This window comes from Andrena cerasifolii, chromosome 15, assembly GCF_050908995.1.
Source record: "Andrena cerasifolii isolate SP2316 chromosome 15, iyAndCera1_principal, whole genome shotgun sequence".
NCBI classification, from domain to species: Eukaryota; Metazoa; Arthropoda; class Insecta; order Hymenoptera; family Andrenidae; genus Andrena; species Andrena cerasifolii.
Window position 1 is genome coordinate 8,812,943 of NC_135132.1, and position 23,225 is coordinate 8,836,167.

At 44.9% G+C, this 23,225-nt stretch overlaps 3 protein-coding genes across 18 annotated transcripts in view; 2 read left to right on the plus strand and 1 right to left on the minus strand.

The window, feature by feature from the left end:
• Positions 1–5,105, plus strand: part of LOC143377101 (uncharacterized) — an 87,222-nt gene extending 82,117 nt beyond the window's left edge. For all 9 annotated transcript variants that reach the window (XM_076828023.1, XM_076828022.1, XM_076828028.1 and 6 more), the window contains one exon: positions 105–5,105. In XM_076828023.1, coding sequence (XP_076684138.1) covers positions 105–2,976 — 2,872 coding nt within the window. In that variant the 3' untranslated portion in view covers positions 2,977–5,105. The remainder of the gene's footprint in view (positions 1–104) is intronic.
• Opa1 (Opa1 mitochondrial dynamin like GTPase) lies at positions 2,872–15,676 on the plus strand. 8 transcript variants are annotated; one of them, XM_076828058.1, is made up of 18 exons: positions 2,872–2,994; positions 6,860–7,103; positions 7,163–7,298; positions 7,656–7,805; positions 9,054–9,098; positions 9,553–9,639; positions 10,122–10,279; positions 10,360–10,523; positions 10,606–10,870; positions 10,932–11,123; positions 11,204–11,388; positions 12,082–12,243; positions 12,330–12,517; positions 12,754–12,968; positions 13,025–13,282; positions 13,728–13,928; positions 14,003–14,207; positions 15,018–15,676. In XM_076828058.1, the coding sequence occupies exons 1-18, from the start codon at positions 2,987–2,989 to the stop codon at positions 15,080–15,082; spliced, it is 2,928 nt and encodes a 975-aa protein (XP_076684173.1). In that variant the 5' UTR covers positions 2,872–2,986; the 3' UTR covers positions 15,083–15,676. The 8 variants fall into 8 exon arrangements, with proteins under 8 accessions (XP_076684173.1, XP_076684170.1, XP_076684172.1 ...); XM_076828055.1 differs by lacking the exon at positions 2,872–2,994 and adding an exon at positions 6,309–6,553; XM_076828057.1 differs by lacking the exon at positions 2,872–2,994 and adding an exon at positions 6,309–6,553 and having other exon boundaries at positions 7,656–7,790.
• On the minus strand, positions 15,584–22,361 carry LOC143377116 (transmembrane protein 184C). Its single transcript, XM_076828079.1, has 6 exons — positions 21,734–22,361; positions 19,539–19,575; positions 19,177–19,454; positions 18,909–19,115; positions 18,624–18,839; positions 15,584–17,728 (listed from the first exon to the last, which is right to left on the minus strand). The coding sequence occupies exons 1-6, from the start codon at positions 21,979–21,981 to the stop codon at positions 17,437–17,439; spliced, it is 1,278 nt and encodes a 425-aa protein (XP_076684194.1). The 5' UTR covers positions 21,982–22,361; the 3' UTR covers positions 15,584–17,436.
• Between the last annotated feature and the right edge of the window lie 864 nt (positions 22,362–23,225).

Sequence of the window (23,225 nt, forward strand, 5' to 3'; positions counted from 1 at the left end):
TCCGTCATCCACAATGCTTACCACTACCGATCACCGCTCACTCAGCCCACCCTAAGTCAAAGAGCCAAAGCCACCAAGTGAACGCCGAATGCTTCTGTCCACAGCGGATCCACGCCGATGAAGGTTCTAGCAGAGCTAGCTTGCGCCCGAGCGCCAACATCCACAACCGGCGACTCAACCTCCCAGGAGGAGGTCCAGCCTGCGAAGCCCTCGGTGCACAAAGCCCCTATCCCGGCGCCAAGTCCGCTGGCCATCGCCAGAGACCTGCAGAAGAAGGCCAGAAACCCCATCAAGGAGCTGTTCGAGAGGAAGAAGGAGATGAACGAGAGGAAGCAGCAGGAGAAGTCGAAAACGGAGGCGGCGCTTCGCGAGTTGAACGTGCACAGACAGCGGAAGACGAAGAAGACGAAGAAGCACCAGGACTTCCCTCTGATACGTCGCGGCGAGCACGGCGGTCTGGTGGAGAGGAAGAAGCGTCGCGACGGCTTCGAGCGCAAGGAAGAATTCGCGTCGGGCAGGATCAAGGACGTCTACGACTTCGACGAGGAGGAGAGCCAGATGGAGCCGAACCTGGGCAGCGTGATGTCTTACAGGAGCAGACCAGGCTACGAGGTGAGCTGCCTGAGGACCAAGGAGGTGGACGTCGCGGGGCTGATGTCGAAAGCCATAGGCGAGAGCCTGGAGAACGGCAAGACCGCGGACGCGCTGAGCACCAGGTTGGAGTCTATGATAGACAGGAAGTTCAAGGAGCTGGAGAAGTTCGCGCCGAAGACCAAGGGCGCATTGAAGTCCTTCCAGAGCGAGGAGCAGCAGCAGAGCGTCACCGGGCCCATGGACGAGTTCGTGGAGAGGAAGCAGCCGAAGCGGCCGCAGGAGCCGAGTATGAAGCACTCGAAGCTGAAGAAGCGCAGCAAGAACCCGAAGAAGAAGGCCAGGAACGCCTGGTACGAGAACGACAGCTCCGACGAGTACAGGACCGCGGTGAAGGCCGAGGACGTCGGCGTGGGGATCTCGAAGAGCCAGAGGACCTGCTCGAAGGGGAAGCAGAACATCTTCGCGGAGCTGTACACGTCGTCCGAGAGCGAGTTCGAGGACGAGGGCGTGGATTACGAGGCGAAGAGGCAGAGGAAGGTGAAGAAGGCTGCGAAGAAGCTGCCGGAGCTCGAGCAGAGCGAAGAACTGGTCGGCAAGTACTGCTCGGAGAACGAGGATCAAGTGGACGACTGGGGAGACCGAGATCTGAAGGGCGAGGCTAATAAAAACGACTGTGACAATAAGAAGTCCGAGTCGGAGATGTCGGACCACCCTCTGGTGATCGACGAGAGGAAGGACGCTGATGATCAGAGGAACAGCGACGAGGAAACCGAGACCCAGTACGAGAGGAACTTCGAGTTGGATGATCTGTACAGGGAAGACACCTCTGTCGCCGACTCGGACGCCGAGGAGCCAACGATCACGGAAGCCCAGAGCGTCCCTGAAGGCTCCAGAGTCGGGAGTCCAAGCCTGCCGCGAGAGAAGATGGATGGCAAGGCGGAGTACATGCAGGAGGATGAGCTGATTCCACTGGAAGAGGCTCTGGACCTCTTGGACCAAGCTGACACTAACTTGGGAAGCAAATACGATACTGTACATAGGGAGCCGAAGGGTTTAGAGCATATCGAAACGGTAGAAGCAGCGGAGCCTGTGAACGAGACATTTGACTCAGCCGAGGAGCCTGCAGAGAAGTGCCCCAGCCCCGCGGAGGACCAGGAAGAAGAGCCGGACAACGATCTCCTCGCTTTGCCGGAGAAGCTGTCCACCAATGAAAAGCCGCAGAAGGAGTCTGATAACCTCCCGCTTCACGTGTTCTTGAGCAGGAAGGTGCAGGAGTCGAAGAAGAGGAAGGAGCAGCAGTTGAAGAAGATGCAGGAGGAGCAGGAGAGGATCCTAATGGATTTCCAGCCGACCAGGCGGCAGAGGAAGTGCGCCATTGGCAAGCAAGGGCTCCTCGCGGAAATAAGCAGCTCCGACGAAGAGGCGAGCCCGAGGGACAGCAGGAGGAGCAACGACAGGTCGGACCACGAGAAGCCGCGGAAGCAGAAGCGAGAGTCGAAGGAGAAGCGGAAGGAGAGGTACATAGAGAAGAAGCACGAGCAAATGATAGCTAAGGAGCAGAAGGCCATCGAAGAGGAGATCCTCAGGGAGCTTGGGAAGATCAAGGAGACTCTCGCGCAAACTACCGTGGACGCGAAGGTGGACTCCACCAGAGAGCCGGAGAGCACCGAGTCGCAGGAGAAAGCTGCCCAGGAGCAGGCGCAGAGGAAGAAGCACCAATTGAAGGAGAAGCAGAAGAAGCTTAAAGCGGAGGAAGACAACTGCGTCAAGAGCAACAGCGAAGGTGCCAGCGACCTGGAGAACAATTGCGGCAAATCCGCGGAGCTGGAAAGCAACCACGAAGGGGAGAACCATCTAGAGTCTCCTGCGAAGCTGAAGAGACACCCCAAGTCCCCGATGAAGCCGAAGAAGCCTGCCAAAGGCGAAGCGAAGCCCGTGGCAGCCAGTAAAAAGGGTAAGAACCCACCTTCCGACAAGTCGAGGAACAGGACAGACTCGAAGAGCTCGAGGGACAAGGAGCGCAGGTCATCCAGCAGCAAGCGCGATTCGGACGACGAGGAGCTGAAGACGACGAAGTCCTGGAACAAGGTAGAGGAAGGTGTCGGGGTAGCGATTGGTCGGAGGAAAAGAGCGGCTGCCAATCAGTTGTACTACTGGTCCAGCTCCAGCGACGAAGAAGAGATGCTCGAGGTGGTCCCTGCCGTTGAGGAGGAGGAGGACGACCGCCAGGAGCAGCACGGCTGGATTGTCGGCGACTCGCACAAGAGAATGATAACCATGCTAGCTATGGAGAAGCAGCTGAAGGAGAAACGACGGAGGAGCGAGGACGAGTTCGAGCCTGGCAAGGCCAAGAGTAAAAAGCACAGGAACAGCACCTCTTGATACGTGTTTCATGACTAGGTTAGTTGAAGTAAATAGGGACACGCCGAGGAACGTATCGTTACCTTAAACCCTCGAAGAGCCACGGCCACTCGTGACGAAAGGAACTTGAAGAGTTCCTTCTCTGAAGCGAGCAACGTGCGTCGCTCGGTTCGAGGACAGAGACAAAAGGGGCAACGATGAAGGAACAGCAATTTTTTATACACATTTCGCGACTAGGTTTACTGAACTGACTAGGACCGCTCCAAAGAATACGCTGTTCCTTCCTCTGAAATCACTGCTGGAGCTGTCGACGCGTGCGCCAGTCAAGGTGGATTAGAAGAAAGACTTTTATAAAGAGGAGTAGCGTAACTGGGGTTTTTGATACTAGTCTTAGGCTCGCAGAATTAACTGAGAGAATTAGACTCGTCGGAGTAGGCGAGTTCCCATCGAGCGACTGTTGCTGAAGAGGCAGCGACGGCGGGGCCAGCTAGCGGCCAGGCCCATTCTCGGCGAATGGTGGCTGTCTGAACCGGGAATTTCACGGCTAGGGATGAGACTGTATAGTAGAGAGCCAGAACTGTCTGTTTATAGTTTTCTCCCGGCGTTCCTTTTCAAGTATACGACGCATACGTTGATTTCCACTTTTTTAAATCCTCTTTCATCGGTAGCAGGACCATCTTAGGTAGGGAATGCGGCGATGAATCATCGCGATCGACGCTTATAATTGTTCCATCGACGAACGAAACGTAACGTACTGCCAAGGGGAGATTCCGCTTGTTTTCTTCCGTTCACACGAATTGTTACGGGGCTGGGACGAGCGAGCGCTGTCTTTAGGGGAGGCGTCGGGGAGCGTGACCGACGCGTGAGAAAAATTACATGGCAACCTGTACATAGCAGCTTGGTGTTAAACGATAAAAATAAAAAAAAGGCTAGCTCGTATTACGTTAAGGGTATAATAATTCCAAGCTCTTATAAATACTATAAATAATAATCTAACACTAGACTGAATGTGGAAAATAGCGGAAATTCAAATTAACGAGAAAAACGTACGAGAACAGAGCACCTTTAGACAATACTAGGAGGACATTTATAACGTTTTTAGTTACTGTAGTGGATCTTTAGGTGACTGATCAAAAAAAAAAAAAAAATAAAAAAAAAACAAACGGGGGAAACAGGAAGGAAAACAGTTATGTAACACCAAACGATAAGAGGAGGGAGGACAGAAGCAGACAGCTGATAATTTAATTCTTGAAGGACAATGTAAACTGGGGTCCAAGTCGAGTAGCAGCGCGCTTTTGCCAGCTTTTTTTGTGATTCGTACATATCTCGATATGAAAGCGTCAGGATCCAAGCCCTCCGGGGAGAATCGCTTAGCGCATTAATGCGAAACCTCTTGTTTTCCATTGGAAATGCGTTTGAATTCCTAGATCTCACATCGCGGCGTCGGCAAACTCGACCGCCGCGCTATTTAAGAATAAAGCTTACGATTAAACGCGAAGTGCGGTAGATGAAACTTTCCTTTCGTACGCCTAGTTCATGCACATAATTAGTACCGTAGATTTTCATATGATATATATGTGTATATATATATGTGTACGTATACTCGCATATATATATATATACATATATAAATAAATGAGGTATATATATAAATATGGATATAAATACGAGAGAATATTTGAATGTATAACAGAAATGATTGGATAAAAAACAAAACATAGACTTTAAATGTAAATGTACTGCCATAATCATATTATTATACGAGAGCCTATGCGAGTATAGTTATTAATATTAATTCCTTGTAAAGATGAACAACCAGCGATGACAAAAAAAAAAAAAATGAAGAATGTTTAGCACAAAACTAGGCAACAATCCGATGTACATAGAGCATATTTTCAATGTGTCTGGAAAGGTATGTTTTGTAATATAAGGATTGCAAAGGAAAAATAAAATTATTAAAGAATCACTCCTGGGGGTACACGTGTTATGGAATGAATGGGGAACCTTGCTTTGCGAAACTTATCGAGCTCCATACAGACCTCTGTGTTGTAGCGCGCGTTATGTACAGGGTGTCTCGAGATTGTCATACGCAGAGTAGCTTTGGTGTAGCAAATTTAAGGCGAATCTAAATAAATCTGAATTGATCTGAGCCCGTTTCTTCAAAGTGATTACAGTCAATGGTAGTTAGACAGCACGCACACATACATACTGTTAAAATGGAAACAAGTCATTCACACTGCTCGCTGAAACCCCCTCTTACGATAGTGGACCACGTTCTTTTTCCACCCTCGATTTATTTTCATTGCTTAAATTCATATAACTTTCGAGATGAAAAAAATCGCATTTATGTTTTGTTTTCTTAAGGGACGCAAAGTTCGTGAACTACTTGTTAGAATTTCTAAGTTTAAGTAACAGAAATTAATCCTTGATGATCATTTTGCATTTTTGTAAATAACAATGTTTTATGTTAACCCTCCGCGGTTTTCCCTGTTAAGGGGTTACCGCAGTCAGTAAGGTCAGAAAAAGAACGATCCTTTGGGAATTTATTTCAGAATGTACGTGCATATTTTTATGCAAAGGTTTTCGTATTCGGATGAGGGACACTTTAACAGGTTATTATATTATGCTTTGCTGTAAAAGTAGTTGTTTATTGCAAAATTACAACTGATTTCCTGGAAGCTGTTTTTAACGAAGAAGATTTAAGTAGTACAAGAGTTTATCTAGTTTATTTTTCATCCAAAGGTAAAAACTATGCATTGGAGAAACAATTTGAAAGTCTAGAATAAACCTACAAGTCACTTGTAATTTTGCAATAAATAAATACTTTTACAGCAAAGCATAATCTAATAACCTGTTAAACTAATCTTCATACGAAAACCTTTGCCTAAAAACATGCATGTACTTTCTGAAATAAATTCCTAAAGAACTGTTCTTTTTCTAACCTTACTACCTACGGTAACCCTCAACTACTAAACATTAATTTAAATTTGCCGGCAGTTCTTCTTCAACATTACAGCGATCCTGATTGGTCCCTTTTAACTTCCACTTTGAAACATTCGAAGCGCGGGAGAATGTTCAGTGCGCGAGAAAACTAGAAGCTTATAATATCTGCGTTTATAAATCCACTGAATTCTTACTCGATCTATTACCAGCAGCTCTCGCTGCAAATAGAAACCACAAACTTATTACAACCACACATTAAACTGTTCGGAAATCTGAAATTCCAGTTCCTCGATTCAAATCAGTAAACCATGTCGCGGTTCTTTAATCGTCCCACTCTCCGCGCCGCGATTGGTCGGAATCCGAAGCCAATTGCAGTCAATTGGCGGGCACGGGGTGTTAGAACTTCTCACGCATGTGCTTTCGCGAAACAGTGTCTCTCTTCGCATCGCCGTGCACGTCGCGAGAATAGGTCGTGGCACGAAACCATGAATTGCTGACCCGACCTGTCGCGTCCCGTTAACTTTTAGAGGCGTTTTACAACCCCAGTTTGATACATTATATGCATATCGCCGCGGAAGCAGATTTTAATCGCCGTGTCTCATAACTCGCAGCCGCACCCCCGCGAGATGAAGCAAATTCTTTGTGGCAAGATAGGGTAAGATCTCTCGAATCATCAATAAAACGAGCTCAAACCACCGAAGAAGCTTAATTCCCGAATCGCGAGCGATCTATATTAAGCTCCGTAACATACTTGCGCCGCTTCTTGACGCGCCAAGTTTCGCAACATTTAGGTTATGTCGCCCCATCGGGCCATCAGTCCCATACAATGTCAGCGCCCTATTACCTCCACGTTACTACAATTACTTATCGCCAGTTTCTTTGATATTTCCTCGAAGAACCACGAGAGGCTCAAATCCGCGCGTCGCTCCGCGCAAAGTGTTAAACGTTCTCTTTTTTTCAGAGACGGCATACTGCTGGTCTCGAAGGCGTCCCGTTACCCAGCATCCGTGGCCAGCACGAGGCACTTGACGTCAGGCAGAACGAGCAGAGTCTACCGTCCGCTGCTATCGTCGCCGCACGCGCGTTACTTCGGAAACCCGAATCGAACGTACGCCATGTTCGTTGGGAGAATGTTGCGAGGGGTGTTGAAGATTCGCTACCTGATACTGGGCGGCGCAGTTGGCGGCGGAGTGACGCTGCAGAAGGTACGAGTAATAAAGCTTCGGAATGGATCGCACGTGTGTGACTCTTCTTCGCTTTCCAGAAATACGAGCAGTGGAAGGAAGTCTTACCGGATTTGAGCTGGCTGGACGATCTCCTGCCCAACGAGAAGGAGTGGCAGAACTTTCGCGGGACGCTAATGTCCGTCAAGAACAATTTAGCCGACAAGATCGAGCTGGGTAAGTAGCAGACCACGCAGCAGTCGTCGAGGACAGTAAGAACTCGCTTAACGCGGGGGATAAGTTCCAGGGCTAAACGGAACAGCGTTCAACGAGGTCGGCTTAACGCGTAAAAAATGGGGATAAGGGAAATAGAACGGAGAGTAAGAAAGTTTAGCAGTTTTTTTAAAATGCGTGCGAGTATTAAAGCAAGAAAATCGCGCGCGATTTCGGGAAATTCCAATTTTACCGCGTGCCATTTCGGGGGATTAAAATGTTACCGTGCTAAGCAGAGCGGCGTTAAGCGGGGTCTTACTGTATATGAAAATGCGAGGCGAGGGAATAATGGGAGGCATAAAAAAATGGACAAACAAACAGATCCACGTATAAAGCAGTTTGGCGAGGCTAAGTATAGAGAGTACAGACAGTGGTTTAATCGGAGGCTGGACGATGCCATCAAGGCAGCTGAGGTTGACCAGTATGACGAAGGTGTGGATGATGTTTCCTCTAATCGTGAGTTGAATACAGGTTTTTTTTTTTTTAGCATGCTGGAAGTCCTGTGTCGATGTTGTCGCCGTCTCCCTGTTAATCATTCTTCAATTTGCTTGACGTCTTCTTACCTTAACTGGCCACCCTCTAATTATAGCCACGACTCTTGCACTGTAATTACACAGTTAGACAGCCATCTGGACTTGTAACAGTTAATAGCCGTTTCTTCGCAAACCGTTAGTCGCTATCGGTTTTTGAGAAATTCGATTTTGAAAAAAAAACTGCAAATTTTTGTAGTTATTCGGTTGCTTCTTCTGTGAAATTTTTCTTTGAACCCTCGCGAATGCAGGGATATAAGTTATTAGTGCGTTATGAACATTTAAATATGTTTAAACAACGATCAACTGGAAAAGAACACCCGAAATGCACCCTTTTTGGCAGATGTATTTCAATTTATTTCAAAAACTGAGGGTCTAGGAGAAAATCTGACTACTCCACGCGATGCAGCAGACATTTCTCCTTGGAAAAGCGTCAACAGAAGTGGTAACTCACGTTTGGTTTTCAATTTAGAAGCGAAATAGTTTGGCAAAACGTGCGGCGCCACCGTTGACTACCACTGTCGGCGCCGCAGGTTTCACCAAACTATTTCGCTTCTAAATTGAAAACCAAACGTGAGTTACCACTTCTGTTGACGCTTTTCCAAGGAAAAATGTCTGCTGCATCGCGTGGAGTAGTCAGATTTTCTCCTAGACCCTCAGTTTTTGAAATAAATTGAAATATATCTGCAAAAATGGGTGCATTTCGGGTGTTCTTTTCCCTTTGGTCGTTGTTTAAATGTATTAAACAAACAGCTGATTTAACTGTTATTATTATTACTGTTTCGACACAGAGGATAGTCAAAGTTGAAAATTTGCATTTTTTTTTCAAAAAAAATTCAGATTTTGTCGAACTGTGTAATTTACGCCACCTCTTTTCGTTAGTATTAACCCTTCGGCAGAAAGTAGATATTAATCTCGCTACGAAGCGTCTTCGATGCAACGAAATCCTGAAGTGGACGATGCACATGAATGATTCTCAAAGATAGAAATCGTGAAGTATATAAATGCCATGCCGTAGAAATAGTTTTAACTCGCGCCTCGTTCGCAGGCTGGTAAACGAATGGGATTAGCATGTTGCGTTAGATTTGTATGCACCGGTTCGTAGCGTAACGTTGGCGAGTTGTATGTTGAACATTTATTTTAATCTGTGATCATCTAGAAATATTTTATTATGGTCTGTTCTGTTCAGGTATATTTGACACAATCTCAGCAATAGTAAACCAACATTATTCAGGTGTGTAAAACGTTTGGAATTATCCAGTATCTCACTGTCTGTCCATTCAGCATTTTTTTTACCAACGATTGCAGGATAATTCTAATTTGTGTAACACTAATATGTCTTGTCTAAAAGGAACTAAAACTGACATTTTCCCATTCGAGCGAGCATTGGATTATTAAATTTAAATACTGAATGGGACAGGCCCAGTTTTATTTCATTTTCGTTCGTTTTATCAGAGCCAGGCTCATTGCTGTTCATAGCGGAGCTCACAAATTACATTACCATTTGTTAATTCATCGAGTATCGAAGCTTCGTGTTCCATTAATTTTAACACTTCGCTTGAGTTCACCAATAATAAATGTGTAAACACACGAGTGTCCTTTTTTTTTATCAGCAAAGTTTTACTGTTATCGATTAGCTGACTTTCAACCTGGCCCACTTACTGAGATTTTAATGTCTTTTCCTACAGAAACAAAGGATCAGCTCGTCAGCAATACCGTGGCTTACGCTCGACCGTTAATCGACGACAGTATCGAAGAGGAACGTAAGAAAGCTCGTATGTACATGTTAGTGTACTACACTCCACGTCGAAATTAAAAAAAAACACTGTAATTTCCCGAAAATTTTGGGCATTTTCCAATGGCTGTATCTCTGAGATAAATGGTCGCAAAAATATTTTTAAAAAAGCATTTTAACGCTTCAAGTTTCTAGTTTCTGAACCAAATACTCAAATTTGTTTTTCATCCATTATGATACTGTTTTATCAAGATGAAACGCAGGGTGAAACATCTTGATAAAACAGTATCATAATGGATGAAAAAAAATCCGAGGCCTTGGTTCAAAAACTAGAAACTTCAAGCGTTGAAGTGCATTTTTTAAATATTTTTTGCGACCATCTTTCGCAGAGATACAGCCATTTGAAAATGCCCAAAATTTTCAGGAAATTACAGTGTTTCTTTAATTTTCACGAGGAGTGTATAATTCCTTTTCTTGGGACTTGCGAAAATTATAATTATAATCTGTAATTTCAATGTAAAGAAAAGTCGCAGGAGAGGCTGAACGCTATGCAGGACGAAGTAATGCAGATACAGTCGAAGTACCAGCGCGAGCTGGAGAGATTAGAGAGGGAGAACAAAGAGCTGCGAAAGCAGATGCTCTTGCGTGGCAATCAGAAACTAAGCAATAGGAAAATAAAAGTATATAAATCACACTTCTGCGATTTACCGTAGAAGAGTTTCGTTTCGAACTCTAACTGTTTAATTACCAATGTTTCCAGAAATCATTAATCGACATGTACAGTGACGTTCTAGACGAGCTTAGCGATTACGATAGTGCCTACTCCACTGCCGACCATTTACCAAGAGTCGTAGTTGTCGGCGACCAAAGTTCTGGTAAAACTTCGGTGCTGGAAATGATAGCTCAGGCAAGAATATTCCCCAGGTAACACGACTCGCTGTTATTAATTTCAAATTTACTCTTCAACATTCAGAGACAATTCTCTTTACGAGTAACTGTATTTCAGAGGTGGTGGCGAGATGATGACAAGAGCGCCAGTGAAAGTCACCCTGAGCGAGGGTCCTTACCACATAGCCCAGTTCAAAGACAGTTCCCGAGAGTTCGATTTAACCAAAGAATCCGAGTTGGCTGAGCTCAGGCGCGAAGTGGAGTTGCGCATGAAGAACAGCGTGAAGAATGGGAAGACCGTCAGCCAAGACGTAATTGCGATGACAGTGAAAGGCCCAGGGCTTCAGCGCATGGTTCTCGTCGACCTGCCTGGTATAATTAGCGTAAGTAGTAGTCCCAGCTGAAAGTAGTTCGTCTCCGTAATATAGAAAACTTTTGTAACAGACAGTTACGGTTGACATGGCAGAAGACACTCGAGACGCAATTCGACAGATGACTCAGCAGTACATGAGCAACCCTAACGCGATTATCCTCTGCATCCAAGATGGGTCTGTGGATGCCGAGAGAAGTAACGTGACGGACCTCGTGGCGCAAATGGACCCCTCTGGCAAGCGGACCATCTTCGTCTTGACGAAGGTACGGCGAGTTTGCCAGTCGTAGTTTGTTTTTAAAATTCAAGGTTCGAGAGGATTAATTTCAAGCGTTAACGTCGATAGGTAGATCTAGCGGAGGAGAACCTGACCAATCCTGAGCGCATTCGCAAGATACTGTCTGGGAAATTGTTCCCCATGAAAGCGCTAGGTTACTTCGCTGTTGTTACTGGTCGCGGCAGGCAGGAGGACAGCATACAGACGATCAAGGACCACGAGGAGAAGTTCTTTAGAAGCTCGAAGCTCTTTAAGTAAGCGCTCTCGTGGAATTGTATAGGTTTTATTATTTACTAGCTGACCCGGTTTCACCCGGGAATTCTTTATGATATTGTAAAACTCAGCATTGGGAAACCAAGAATTTTGATACGCCAACTGGTGACAGAAAATGGAACTACTGTGAGTAGGCCGAGATCCGTCGAAGTCCATACGATTATCAGTGTTTATATAGACATGTTGCGAAAGACGAGTGTTTTTAAATTTTTTTTAACACTAAATTTTTACTTATTCGATTAATAAATACTTATTCGGAATGTTTGGTGGGATCCGAGCCTACTTTCAATAGTTCGCCAACTTACCACCGCAGCGCTGAAATCTAAGCCACGCCTCCACTTGGTTTTCCAATATTCGCCGCTATTTTGGGGGATTTTCCTGACAGCAAACTTATCGTTTTCTCGGAGGTCAAGAAATTCAATGTCGATTTTCTCGAAAATGAAGCGCGATATCAAAAAAAGTGACTCTTTCTTTTCGACTTACAACAAGTAAATAAGTCAAGAAAAAAGAATAAAATTTTTTGATATTGTGCTTCGTTTTCGAGAAAATCGGCTTTGAAATTCTTGACGTTGCGTATGGGGAATAGGGTTTCGGGTATTTATAAAAAGATGGACAACTTTCACTTTTATATGTTAGTAAGGATCATTACTTTTTCACCTGTTTCGATTGAATAGGGATGGCCTAGCAATGTCCGGCCAAGTCACAACGAAGAACTTGAGCCTCGCGGTTGCCGAGTGCTTTTGGAAAATGGTGCGAGAGACTGTGGAGCAGCAAGCGGACGCCTTCAAAGCAACCAGATTCAACCTGGAAACAGAATGGAAGAATAACTTCCCGAGGTAAAGAATTGAGGGTGTAGTATCGCCAAATGTTTCCCAAGCTCTGGTTCGAACCAAAGGAATTACGATCTCCGTGTTTCTTCCAGATTGAGGGAGCTGGACAGGGATGAGCTCTTCGAGAAGGCAAGGGGGGAGATACTGGACGAAATAGTGAACTTGTCTCAAGTCTCCCCGAGACACTGGGAGGAAGTGCTGATGGTCAGGATCTGGGACAAAGTTAGCATGCACGTGTTCGAGAGCATTTACTTGCCAGCCGCTCAAACTGGAATCCCAAGTAAATCACATGCAGAATAATATCACGACACTCAGAGTCGCGAGAGAAGAAGCGCCTAAAAGACCTCGGGAAATATCAGATAAATTTTAATATTTTATCATTTATAAAATATATCATATATCGAAAGTGCAACAGAATTTTGAAGGCGCTCGCTTTATTCCCAATTTTTTTGGAAAACGCCAAACATTTATCGCGCACAGGCCGGGCCTGACGACTCTAATGCCTTCGCTATTCAGGTACGTTCAACACAACCGTGGACATAAAGCTGCGACAGTGGGCAGAGCAACAGCTACCAGCTAAAAGCGTTGAGAGTGGCTGGGAGTGTTTGCAGCAGGAGTTTGACCACTTCATGAACCAAGCAAGGCTGAGCCAGGATCACGACGACATTTTTGATAACCTGAAGAATTCAGTGGTGAACGAGGCGATGAGGCGACACTCCTGGGAGGAAAAAGTAAATAAACCGCATTCGCTATTTGCGCGAATGAATTTATAAACAGATCTTTCCAGGCCTCCGAAATGTTGAGAGTCATACAACTCAACACCTTGGAAGACAGAAGCGTGAATGACAAAAGGGACTGGGACCAGGCGGTGCGTTTCTTGGAGACCTCCGTCAGGGAGAAGCTTCAAGCTACGGAGCAAATTTTGCGCGACATGCTGGGCCCCGGCAGGAAAGAACGGTGGCTCTACTGGCAGAGCCAAAGCGAGGAGCAGCAGAAACGAACGTCCGTGAAAAATGAGTTGGACAAGATTCTGTATTCGGATAAAGTAAGGAGAAACAACAGGACACTTTCTTAATTATCTTTCAATGCGTACTGTGCTATAATCTTAAAGGCTGTCGCGCGTTTTGGCGAAACGCGGCGATACGAAGAGAAAAGTTTATAAACAATTGATGACCGAAGCGCAGCGACAATTATTAATTTTTTTTATTTATTGTTTTTTCCTGCATTATTAATTAACTGTAAGTCCCATCTTTTCCCCCCTCCCTCTCGCTGCTTCGGGTCCCAGCAGCAGCAGTGCACCGGGAGAAAAGGTGGTTTATGTTCACCCATCTTTCCCCAGTACCCCGCCCGTGATGCTTAACTTCGGTGATCTAACGAGAACGAGTTTTCCATCACGCCGGTGGTTATTAATTTCTTCGCTTCGCTAAAATGCGCGACGGCCTTTAAGGGGGAATATTAAACACAGGAATATTTTTGTACTTTGCTCACAGAAGCATGCCCCGACTTTGACCCAAGACGAGCTCACGACGGTCAGGAAGAACTTGCAGCGGAATGGCTTGGAAATCGACAACGAGTTCGTTCGGGAAACGTGGCACCCTGTTTACCGAAGGTTCTTCTTGCACCAGAGTTTGGCAAGAGCGTACGATTGTAAAAAGGGGTATTATCTGTACCACACTGGCCACGAAAGCGAAGTAAGTTGAACTGCTTGGCAGCGAATCTTTCTATAAGTACCTCGAGAACGATCGCTTTAATTACTTTCAAACAGATGGAGTGCAACGACGTGGTCCTCTTCTGGAGGATTCAGCAGATGCTGAAGGTCACTGCCAATGCACTTCGACAGCAGATCATGAACCGCGAGGCTCGTAGGCTAGATAAAGAAATTAAAGAAGTGCTGGAGGATTACAGCCAAGATACGGAGATGAAACAGAAGTTGCTGACGGGTAGACGAGTCACGTTAGCTGAGGAACTCAGTAAGTCTTTGGAGTGTCGTGCGTCTTGGCGCCTAAGCCACAAAATATAGTTCAATAATTTATTCGTATATGAGCCTCTCGGAAGCTGGAGAGATTGATAAGCTACAGACTCCCCAAAACCAACGCGATTATTCGCTGCCGCCTTAATTCTGTGCTCTCGTACTGTAACTGAGTAACTTAAAGGGGCAATCCCACTCTTTGGGCTAAAAACCTAGCAAAATTGCGGATTTTTTTTTTTAAGAAACTAGCGATTTGATTCATCTGAAATTTGGAACATATTTTGATGCATCTTTGAGGAAGCAATAGTTTTTTTTTTATTAATTTTTAATAACAAATATAGGAGTTATACATGATCGACCAACACGCCGCGCAAAATTCGTCGTCCGCTGGTGTGCATGATATTTATCTCCCTAGTAATCTAAAACAGAAAAATAAAACGGCGTTTCACTGTATACATATGTAGCCATGATTTGATGAGCCAGAAAAAAATACAAAAATTTTTTGAGGGGTGTTGGAGAGTTTTCAAATTGAAAGGTCTGAAACTTTAACTTTTGCTATACAATTTTGCGCCAGTTTTTTTTATGTAATCAAAGAAGTATATAACTTATCGGTATCCTGGTTCATCAGAGTATAAAGTAATGTTTGTTGGACATACAGGCCAAATTTTATATTTCTCAGAAGAAAAAATTCCCAAAAATCACACCATTTTCGGCCTCCTGACTGAGCGTAACCCTTAAGAAAGTGAACTTGATCAGTTCTAGAGGCTCACACCTCATCTTCCATTTCATACAGCGTTCGTTTGAATTTCAGAGCGCGTCAGGCAGATCCAGGAGAAGCTCGAGGAGTTCATACAGGCGCTGAACAAGGAGAAATGAAGGGAGCCAATTGAAATGTGTAGATACAAGGAAAGCCAGAGGTGCATGGTATGTGATAAACGATAAAAGTAGCCCTGGTGGCTGAAGTGCGAGTGCTTAGGTGCTAATTTATTTTGCTCGTTCACTGAGCGACGGAACGCCAGACATTCCCTAGTCGATTTTCACGGGAATGGCTGTACAATCGAGAGAGATCAAGGCGCGGCCCAGCTTTCAATAAATTTCTAACGCCCGGGCGCAGTGGCTGCGCTCGGACCCTGATCGTGCATTTAGCAAAGTGTCCGCGGGGAAATCTGCCCCAGGCACGATATTCTTAATACACAGCATCGATCATACCAAAGCGATTAACCATAAAAATTTGCAGACGCTTCGTTGCGTGTGCACACACATTTGAACGATGCACGCGTGTCCTACGACGTGGATTGTAGGTATCATATGAAAATGGAATGTATGTAATTCTTACGCGTTTACCATGGACGGGAGAAACTAATAACGATTATTACATCTTGTATATAGTATATATTTCCACGTACAACACGGATGGAACAGTGGTTGTATGAGTAGAGAAATGATTGAAATAAACGAATAGAAACATAAGTGGTCGGTGTAATTGAATGCTCGTCAGAGTGAGCGATTAATCTCGATTTGTATATAATTTTCTGTTTGTATACGGATGCTACTCTGGTCGCATCTTTTATTGTAGAACCTTCGCTCTCCCAGGAGGCTTGTAAACACTTAACAGAGCGTTCGTACAGAAGTGGTAGAGATTATTAAAATACTCGATCTATATCCTAGGATTGTTCTCGTGGTACGGTGAGGTTTATAAACTATCGTCTCGAATCCATAAGAAAGTTGCGAATCACGCGGTAGAAACATTAAAAATACCCCTATTTTCCTTGTGGTTTAATTGACAATGTAAATCTAGGTCAACCAGAGGGAAACTACGGGCGAATTCCACTCGCGCCCAAATTCCCTAAACGCGGCTGGACGCATCGTCGAGAATTTCAAAGTCGATTTTCTCGAAAATGGAGCGCAATATCGAAAAATTTTATTCCTTCTTCTCGACTTATTTGCTTGTTGTAAGTGAAAAAGAAAGAGTGACTTTTTTTCATATCGCGCTTTATTTTCGAGAAAAGCGACTTTGAACTTTCTGACGTTGCGCCTAGTCGCGTGCAGAAAAACTCGCGGGCGATTTGGGCGCAAGTGGGATTCGCCCTACGGCGCTCTATCTAATCCGTCACATCCTGCGAGCAATATATCCGAGATAAAAACATGTATATACCCTATCTTTGGTCCGAGCAATCTGGTAAAATGTTAATGCTAGGGGCGGCTTCGAAGCGGATTTCCAAATTCTCGGAGCTACGAAAGGCTTCGAAACTCTCGAAACTTGAATTTCCCATTCTGTTTTGTAGGCGGAATAAGAACCGAAGTCGACATAAATTTTTAGTTAAAATATAAGAACTCTCGAGTTTATACCTTTCCTTATCTAGGTTTCGAGAGTTACGAATCGCGAAGAAAGTGCAATCTTTCGACGCTTCGAGAGACCCATCCCTAGTTGATACCCCTTCACGTAAATCTCCCATAAAAATTCGCGAGTACCTTGGTGTCTGTTCTTTAAACTTTACTGACCAAAGCGAGGAAACCGGCCGTCTGGGAAAACACGCAGAAATTAGTTTCTACAATACCGTAACAACCACTTATGCGCGAGAAACGTGTATGTATTATCACTGGACGCATCGACGACGCTGGACGAAAGTCTCGATACAAGATTCTCACCACCCATCCCTCGTTCCTCAGGAGTATTCTTCGCACAGTTTACAATCTAGTCGATATAAAATTAAACAACGATATTCATTTGGCAGGAATGTACAATTATTCATTTGCTCGCGGCGCTCGCAGTATCATTAGGTGACTCGCCGAGAAAGCAGACGACTTTATCGCGAATGGAGAGGCGTGCGTGGCGGCACTTCCGGGGGTCGACGAGCCAGCAATAAATGGCGCAACACGTTCGTAAGTAGGACTGCACCGATATATTGTTCTAAGTATAAACATTATGTATATATACAATTATTTGGTAGATACATCATTGGTAGGACGAGTCGCGATTCAATAGGAGAGAAGCGTTCCCGTGAAATGGACGAGGTGAACGACGCCTAATCGTCTCTACGATGGCTTATCGAATCCATTAATCGAGTGCCTGGTCGCGCGAGCTCCCGGAAATGAGGATTAACGTAACGAACGGCGATTTGTACAATATACAGGGAGTCGCGCTCGGTTTTTGCGAAGCTAGAAGATTCCTCTGCTTAGAGATTCAAGCTAGCGATGGCCGTTGCCCCACGCCCCTCTGTCGCCGCAGATTACGTCTTCACCGCGTTACTAGTATCCTGCACGTCTGGGACCAGGTCGAGGGAGCCAGCCACGCCGTCGTTCTGCCCGATCTCCGCTGTGTTGTAACCGGAGAACGAGGACGCCGGGGCGCTTTTGGCTGCGGCCGCTGATCCCTCAGGGAGAAGGGACGTGCGCTCCGTGGCGCTGCCCCAGGTCTGCTGATAAGCACCTCGGCCACGTATTCTGCGACTTAGGGATGATCCTACTACCCCTAGGTGCTCCTTGATGTCGTTGTGCACGTCCGAGACATCCCACATGGCTCTGGAAAGTCAGGGGAAGTTTAGAAGCTGGGAGTAAGGTAATTCTCTTCGCTATGGGCTCGCCGTAACCCTGCGTTAAGAGGTTAGGCCACCTGGGCCAGGTGAAGAAATATCGCATCTTTGGGAATTTATTTCTAAGTGACACTTTCATCGATAAAATTTTTTCAATGAAGATAAACACATCTTTGAATAATATATACATTTTTTTAAAATATCAAAACATTCCGAAAACTTTAAATGCGTTTTTCTCGAAACCACGTTTTCCGAAACGATGTACGCTGTAAGTTGAGTAAAACTCTATGGATTTTTATACAATTTTGCACAGAAGTTCTTAAATGTATTCTTTATCGTCCGACCGACAATGCGCTCTTTCCGGACCTCTAAGTGGATGTAACTCGTTAAGCGCTCGCCGCGAGCCCATAGCGAGAATTTTCTGTACGCTTAAGGGGACTAGGCCAAACCTCTGATACAGTCCGTAAAAATGCGAGATTTCCATAAAAAAATTAACAAGTCCCGAATTTTTAATAGCCCACAACACACAAACCTAAAAATTCACTGCTTTTTAAATTTTTTTGCTGAAAATCTCGAATTTTCACGGACCATATCAGAGGTTCGGCGCGAAATGGCACATGTTTTAAACATCCTGTAATTTTTCCAAGTCGGTCTGAACCTCCGTTCATTCGCAACTAGCCGAAAACGAAGAGAAACAAAAATTCGAGAAAAACGCGTTTAAAGTTTCTGGGCAAAGGCGACGCTATAGGTTGCCGCTTGACCTTTTTAGCTGCCGAATCTACAATTCTGCGAATTTTAATATAAACCAAGCGGCATTTTATTGAGAAAAGATGGTACTTTCAGAAAGTGGAATAAAAAAATCAGGGAAGTGGAATCTGAATTACCTGAATGCGTCCCACCACGCCTGACCCTGCGCCAGGTTTACAAAAGGCTTATAAGAGAAGCTATAATGATGAGCAACAGCCGCCAAGAACATTTCGATACAAATGAGGAAATCCTGCAACTTCGACGATATACTTCTGATATCGTCCATGTCGTTCGTGTTGAAAATACTTGATATGACGTCGAAGTACACCAGCAGCGCGATAATCACACCTTGACTGTAAAATAACAGAGCTATAAATTGCGTTCCAGCCCTACAGAATCGACCGGTATACGCTGCGGCTTACAAGAAGGAGAAGAACACGACTGCTTTGATGCACAAGAACTTGCCGATGGGTTTCATCGGCTTCAATGAGTCCGCGTTGGCACGATAGAAGAGCACCAGGCAGTACATGGCAACGAACTGCGACAGGTTATTCACAGCGATCATATATGGAAAGGCTACGTCCGTTCTGAATTCACCTTCCCCGTAGACACCGTTCAGTTCACAGATACTGCGGGCAATTAAAGATTGTAGCGTTCCTCGTGGGTTGCAGAGGTTCCAGGGATACTTACATGGATATTAAAGTCGATATGGGCCTGACAGCGGTGTACTGCAGTATCCCGTGCTTGCACATGTGCACGAACTCCCGCCCCATCTCCCAATCGGGCAAACAGCACAGAGGGAACATGTGGTGCACCTGGGGAGACATCTCCAGCCTGTGCTCCAGCTGGCGATCAGCGTTCAGGTAGGCCAATAAATACATCATGAAATTGTATATCACGTACGCCTCGTAACACTCCCTTAAACTGTCCACGTATATGCTGCCATCGGGGAAAACCAGACCGAGCCACTGCGTGCATTCGAAAAGCATTATACACAACAAGGAAGACTACGCCGTTGCATAATTCAGGAGCATGTAGAGGGGTATACCTACAGCGTTCACTGCGTAAATTGGTACCATCCATAATATCCTGGAAGAAACAGCCAAGCTTGATTAATCGGAATGGGACAATCGAGGATTGCTTTCTTCTGTCGCTGTTTATTGTTCATCTGTACAGTTTGGGGAACTTCTGAGAGAAGCAACAGCTGAGATTGTAACTTACAAGGGAGGATCCCCGAACACGGAAATATTCAAAGAAATCTCAAAGTCTGTGAATCTTGAAATCTCAAATTTAAGATAGAAGTTACTTGTTTTATTGGAAAATAGTCTCAGAATTTTTTGAATTTCTGGCTTCGGGACCCTTTCCTTGTTAGTTGTTTAATATTAGTTAACTGTCGTAATCAGTGGCGCACTCGGGATTTAATCTTGGGGAGAGTTGAAGGAATAAAAATATTTCTAATGCAAATTCAATAAAATTTATTAGGTGATTAGAAATTTTTTTTCAAGAATAAAAGCCAGTTTTCTTTTCTTTTTACGAAGCCCCTTCTTTGGGGTGCCCCTCGGCCCCTTCTGGGTGCGCCACTGATCGTAATTATTAAGAAACATTTAATAGAATGGCACGGATAAGGTTCTGCGTACAAAGCTCGTAAAGTTTCGTTCAACCGCTATAAATCGCAGTCGTGGGTTTTCAAGGCGCGCGATATATGATAGTTAGATCGATATCTACACGTAATCCGTGAGAAACTCTAGAAAACTGCGTGGCGATGGATTGAGAGCATTAAAGGGTGCTATGCTAGGGTGGCTCTTATTTTCGACTTTTGAATTTTCTTCCCGGCACCCCCAGAATAGTTCCAAATAATAAAAAAAAAATCTGTGTAAAGTATGAGCCCGATTAAAATAAACTTTTTTCGAAAACCGTTTGTCGCACGAGAAAAAGTAATAGAGCATAAAAGATGCTCCTTATCTGGATCTACAACTTTTGTTTGACATATTTTTTTGTGTAATCAATAACTTGGAGGATATAATTATTTAAATATTCAAAGGTCCAGGGGCATCTTTTCCCATTATACGATCAAACTTTACTATTTTTTTTTTTATTATTTGGAACTATTCTGGGCGGTACCGCGAAGAAAATCTGGAAAGAAAATTTCATCAAGAGTAAATGAAAGCCACCCTAGTGCTACGCGTGCGACACGAGAGAAATTTATGAATATCTCCGACTCCTGAGTTTCGGATAACTTTATTTCATTTTCTTTATTTTGGTTTTGTGCTTGGACTTTTACGTATTACTTCTTTCTCTAATCCGAGCTTCATTGCTCAGTGTATATATTATTCTTTCTTGCGTTTATCAAAGGGCTTCCGTTTGGGAGAAGAGAAGACCTCTTTCGTACGCAGAATTTTACCTTCTTTAATTTAGAAAATGGCCAAATTATTATACCAAACACATTTTCGTCAATTTTTGGCTAAAAAAAAATTTCCGGTAAATCTAACGAAGAGCTCATATAGCACTTCTAACGATGAAGTAGAACAGAAAAGATGAAATTGGAATGATATGCACGAGGGGAGGAGGGTGGTGTTGTAGGCGCAAATTCTACGCTTGCCCTGGGCACTGTTTACACTAAATACGCCACTGATCTATGAGTAAATATCTACGCGGGGAAAGTGAACTTTGATTCGTTCCTCCGTGCCAGCCATGATAAGACTCCCACTCGATTTGTCTCATCTATTCCCCCTGCTGTAATTAAAAACTCGCAGCGTCATTTTACTGAATATTCCCACGAAAATCAGTTACAAAAGTGTGCAGCTGAATTTCCTCTCCGCTTTGAACTCCCACGAAATTTACGAACTCTAGAAAATGCAGGTTTACTCGTTTCTAGATCTCAGCTATATCTGGCTCCGACCTTCACTGCGCCGAAGGTCGATCAATAAAGTTCCTCGAAGTTCTAAGCGAGCATACATACCCTACCACCATCCAAAGCTGTAATATTCGTACCATTGGCAACATCCAGGGTTCTCCTAATCATAAATACACAAAATCCTGCAAACGACTCGTTATTCATCCGCATTCCTGGAAACTGCATGAACACAGAGAATATACAGCGCGCGAACCATTGCCGTCCAAAGAGGCTCAGGCGGAGCGTAGTTACACTCGCGCGAGAGTGAAACTGGGAGGAATCTGAGCAATGGTGCGTGCGTTGACAAATTTAAGTTTCTTGCCTTCGAGAAGGCGTCAATGTTTATGGACTCACCTTATTATGTACTTCTGCAACCTGGGCTGCGTATAGTATATCATGTGCTGCACGATTTCGTAGAAAGCGACGGGCAGCGCGAGCAGCACGAAAGCCCCGCCAACGAGCGCGCCCTGATCCTGCTTCTGGAAACCATTTCTAATGGAGTTGGCGAGTAGGATCGGCACCAGGATTACGATGACAAGCGCGTAGAGGCACGTGAGGACTGGCAGGATCCACAGCCTCCAGCGGCGGCAGATAGAAGCCATGTCACTTGGATGGTTTCGCGGGGACTGACGAGATTATCACATAATTCTCCAGTCAGTCAGCTGGAGGCTCCGAGGGCGGGAACAACGCTCGTTCGTCCAGCGACAGGCCACCTCCTGCCGCGCGGCCCGTGCATGAATCCTTTCGCTGAGGTTAGAGCGGGCCTGGCCGATGCACCTCGCAGTGGCGGAGGGATGGGCGCGTTTGAACGCTGCGGGATAATCTCGGGCGAAGAACGAAGGGCGCTCTGCTAGGGCCGGTCTCGACGCGCTCAAAGCGACGATGCTAACAGCGTAAACATGTCGAACGGCGTATCAAAAAATGTCATAACAACCTTGGCGGACACGGTGAATCACGACGAAGCGACGGGTCAGCTGATGATGACAGCGCGAAGGGGGAGGCTCCTCTTGCAACCGCAGCGCTTCGGTGGTCACTGTAGTTTCAAAGCCCGCGAAGATTGAGCTTGGATCAGAGCACTAAAGAAGTGTACATCGGTACATCGCACTGACTCTGCAGTGGTGCCAAAAAATGACTTGGATTGGTTGATTCTTGTAGAGCTATCTTCCCTTCTATCAGAAACAACCAATCCGAGTCACTTTCTGGCACCAGTGCAGACTCAGTGCGATGTACCGAATTCGCTATTAGCAAAGAGGAGATATAATAAGAGGCGTCACTCGCAAGGACAGACATAAACTAGGGAAATCACTAGATAACCCATTTAAATACCCATTCGGCAATGATCGGTAAACCATGGTAAACTTCGGCAATAATCAGCAAATTGCTGTAAGGTACATTTAATCGATTTGAATATCCTGCTCGAATCGACAACCAATTTAAATGCCAAGGTCAAGTAAGGACTTCAAAAGTTCCGCCCGGAGTGACGCCTCTTATTATATCTCCAATTTGCTATTAGTGATCCTCTAGGCAGTAAGCGGAACAACGTGTATCAGGGAATCTCAATGTGGTCCGGTGTCCGTGGAACCCAAAAGGGTTCTGCTCGCGGAACGTGCGAAGTTGATTGAACAAGACAATTTGTAACGAATAACTTTGAACGAAATAAAGATTATTGAACTGAACTAAATTTAGTTATTGATTATTAACCAAAATTCAAAATACCTCTTTTCGCTTCATGTTCTCCTGATACCTGGGCCAAAATCTGGCAAAAATTTTCAAAACGCACAAAATTGGGCTTTGTAACAGGAGAACATGATGTCGAAAGAGATGGCACTAAGTAACGTCTTCGGAG

Excerpts from the sequence above, each read along its gene's own strand:
- LOC143377116 (XM_076828079.1), bottom strand. The coding sequence starts at position 21,981 with ATGGCTTCTATCTGCCGCCGCTGGAGGCTGTGGATCCTGCCAGTCCTC. Across the intron at positions 19,455-19,538 it reads CAATTTACGCAGTGAACGCT|TGGCTCGGTCTGGTTTTCCC; the intron begins GTAGGTATACCC and ends GAATGCACGCAG. Across the intron at positions 18,840-18,908 it reads GTCGTGTTCTTCTCCTTCTT|TCAAGGTGTGATTATCGCGC; the intron begins GTAAGCCGCAGC and ends GTTATTTTACAG.
- Opa1 (XM_076828055.1), top strand. The coding sequence starts at position 6,525 with ATGAAGCAAATTCTTTGTGGCAAGATAGG. Across the intron at positions 10,280-10,359 it reads TAAGCAATAGGAAAATAAAA|AAATCATTAATCGACATGTA; the intron begins GTATATAAATCA and ends CAATGTTTCCAG. Across the intron at positions 13,929-14,002 it reads ACACTGGCCACGAAAGCGAA|ATGGAGTGCAACGACGTGGT; the intron begins GTAAGTTGAACT and ends ACTTTCAAACAG.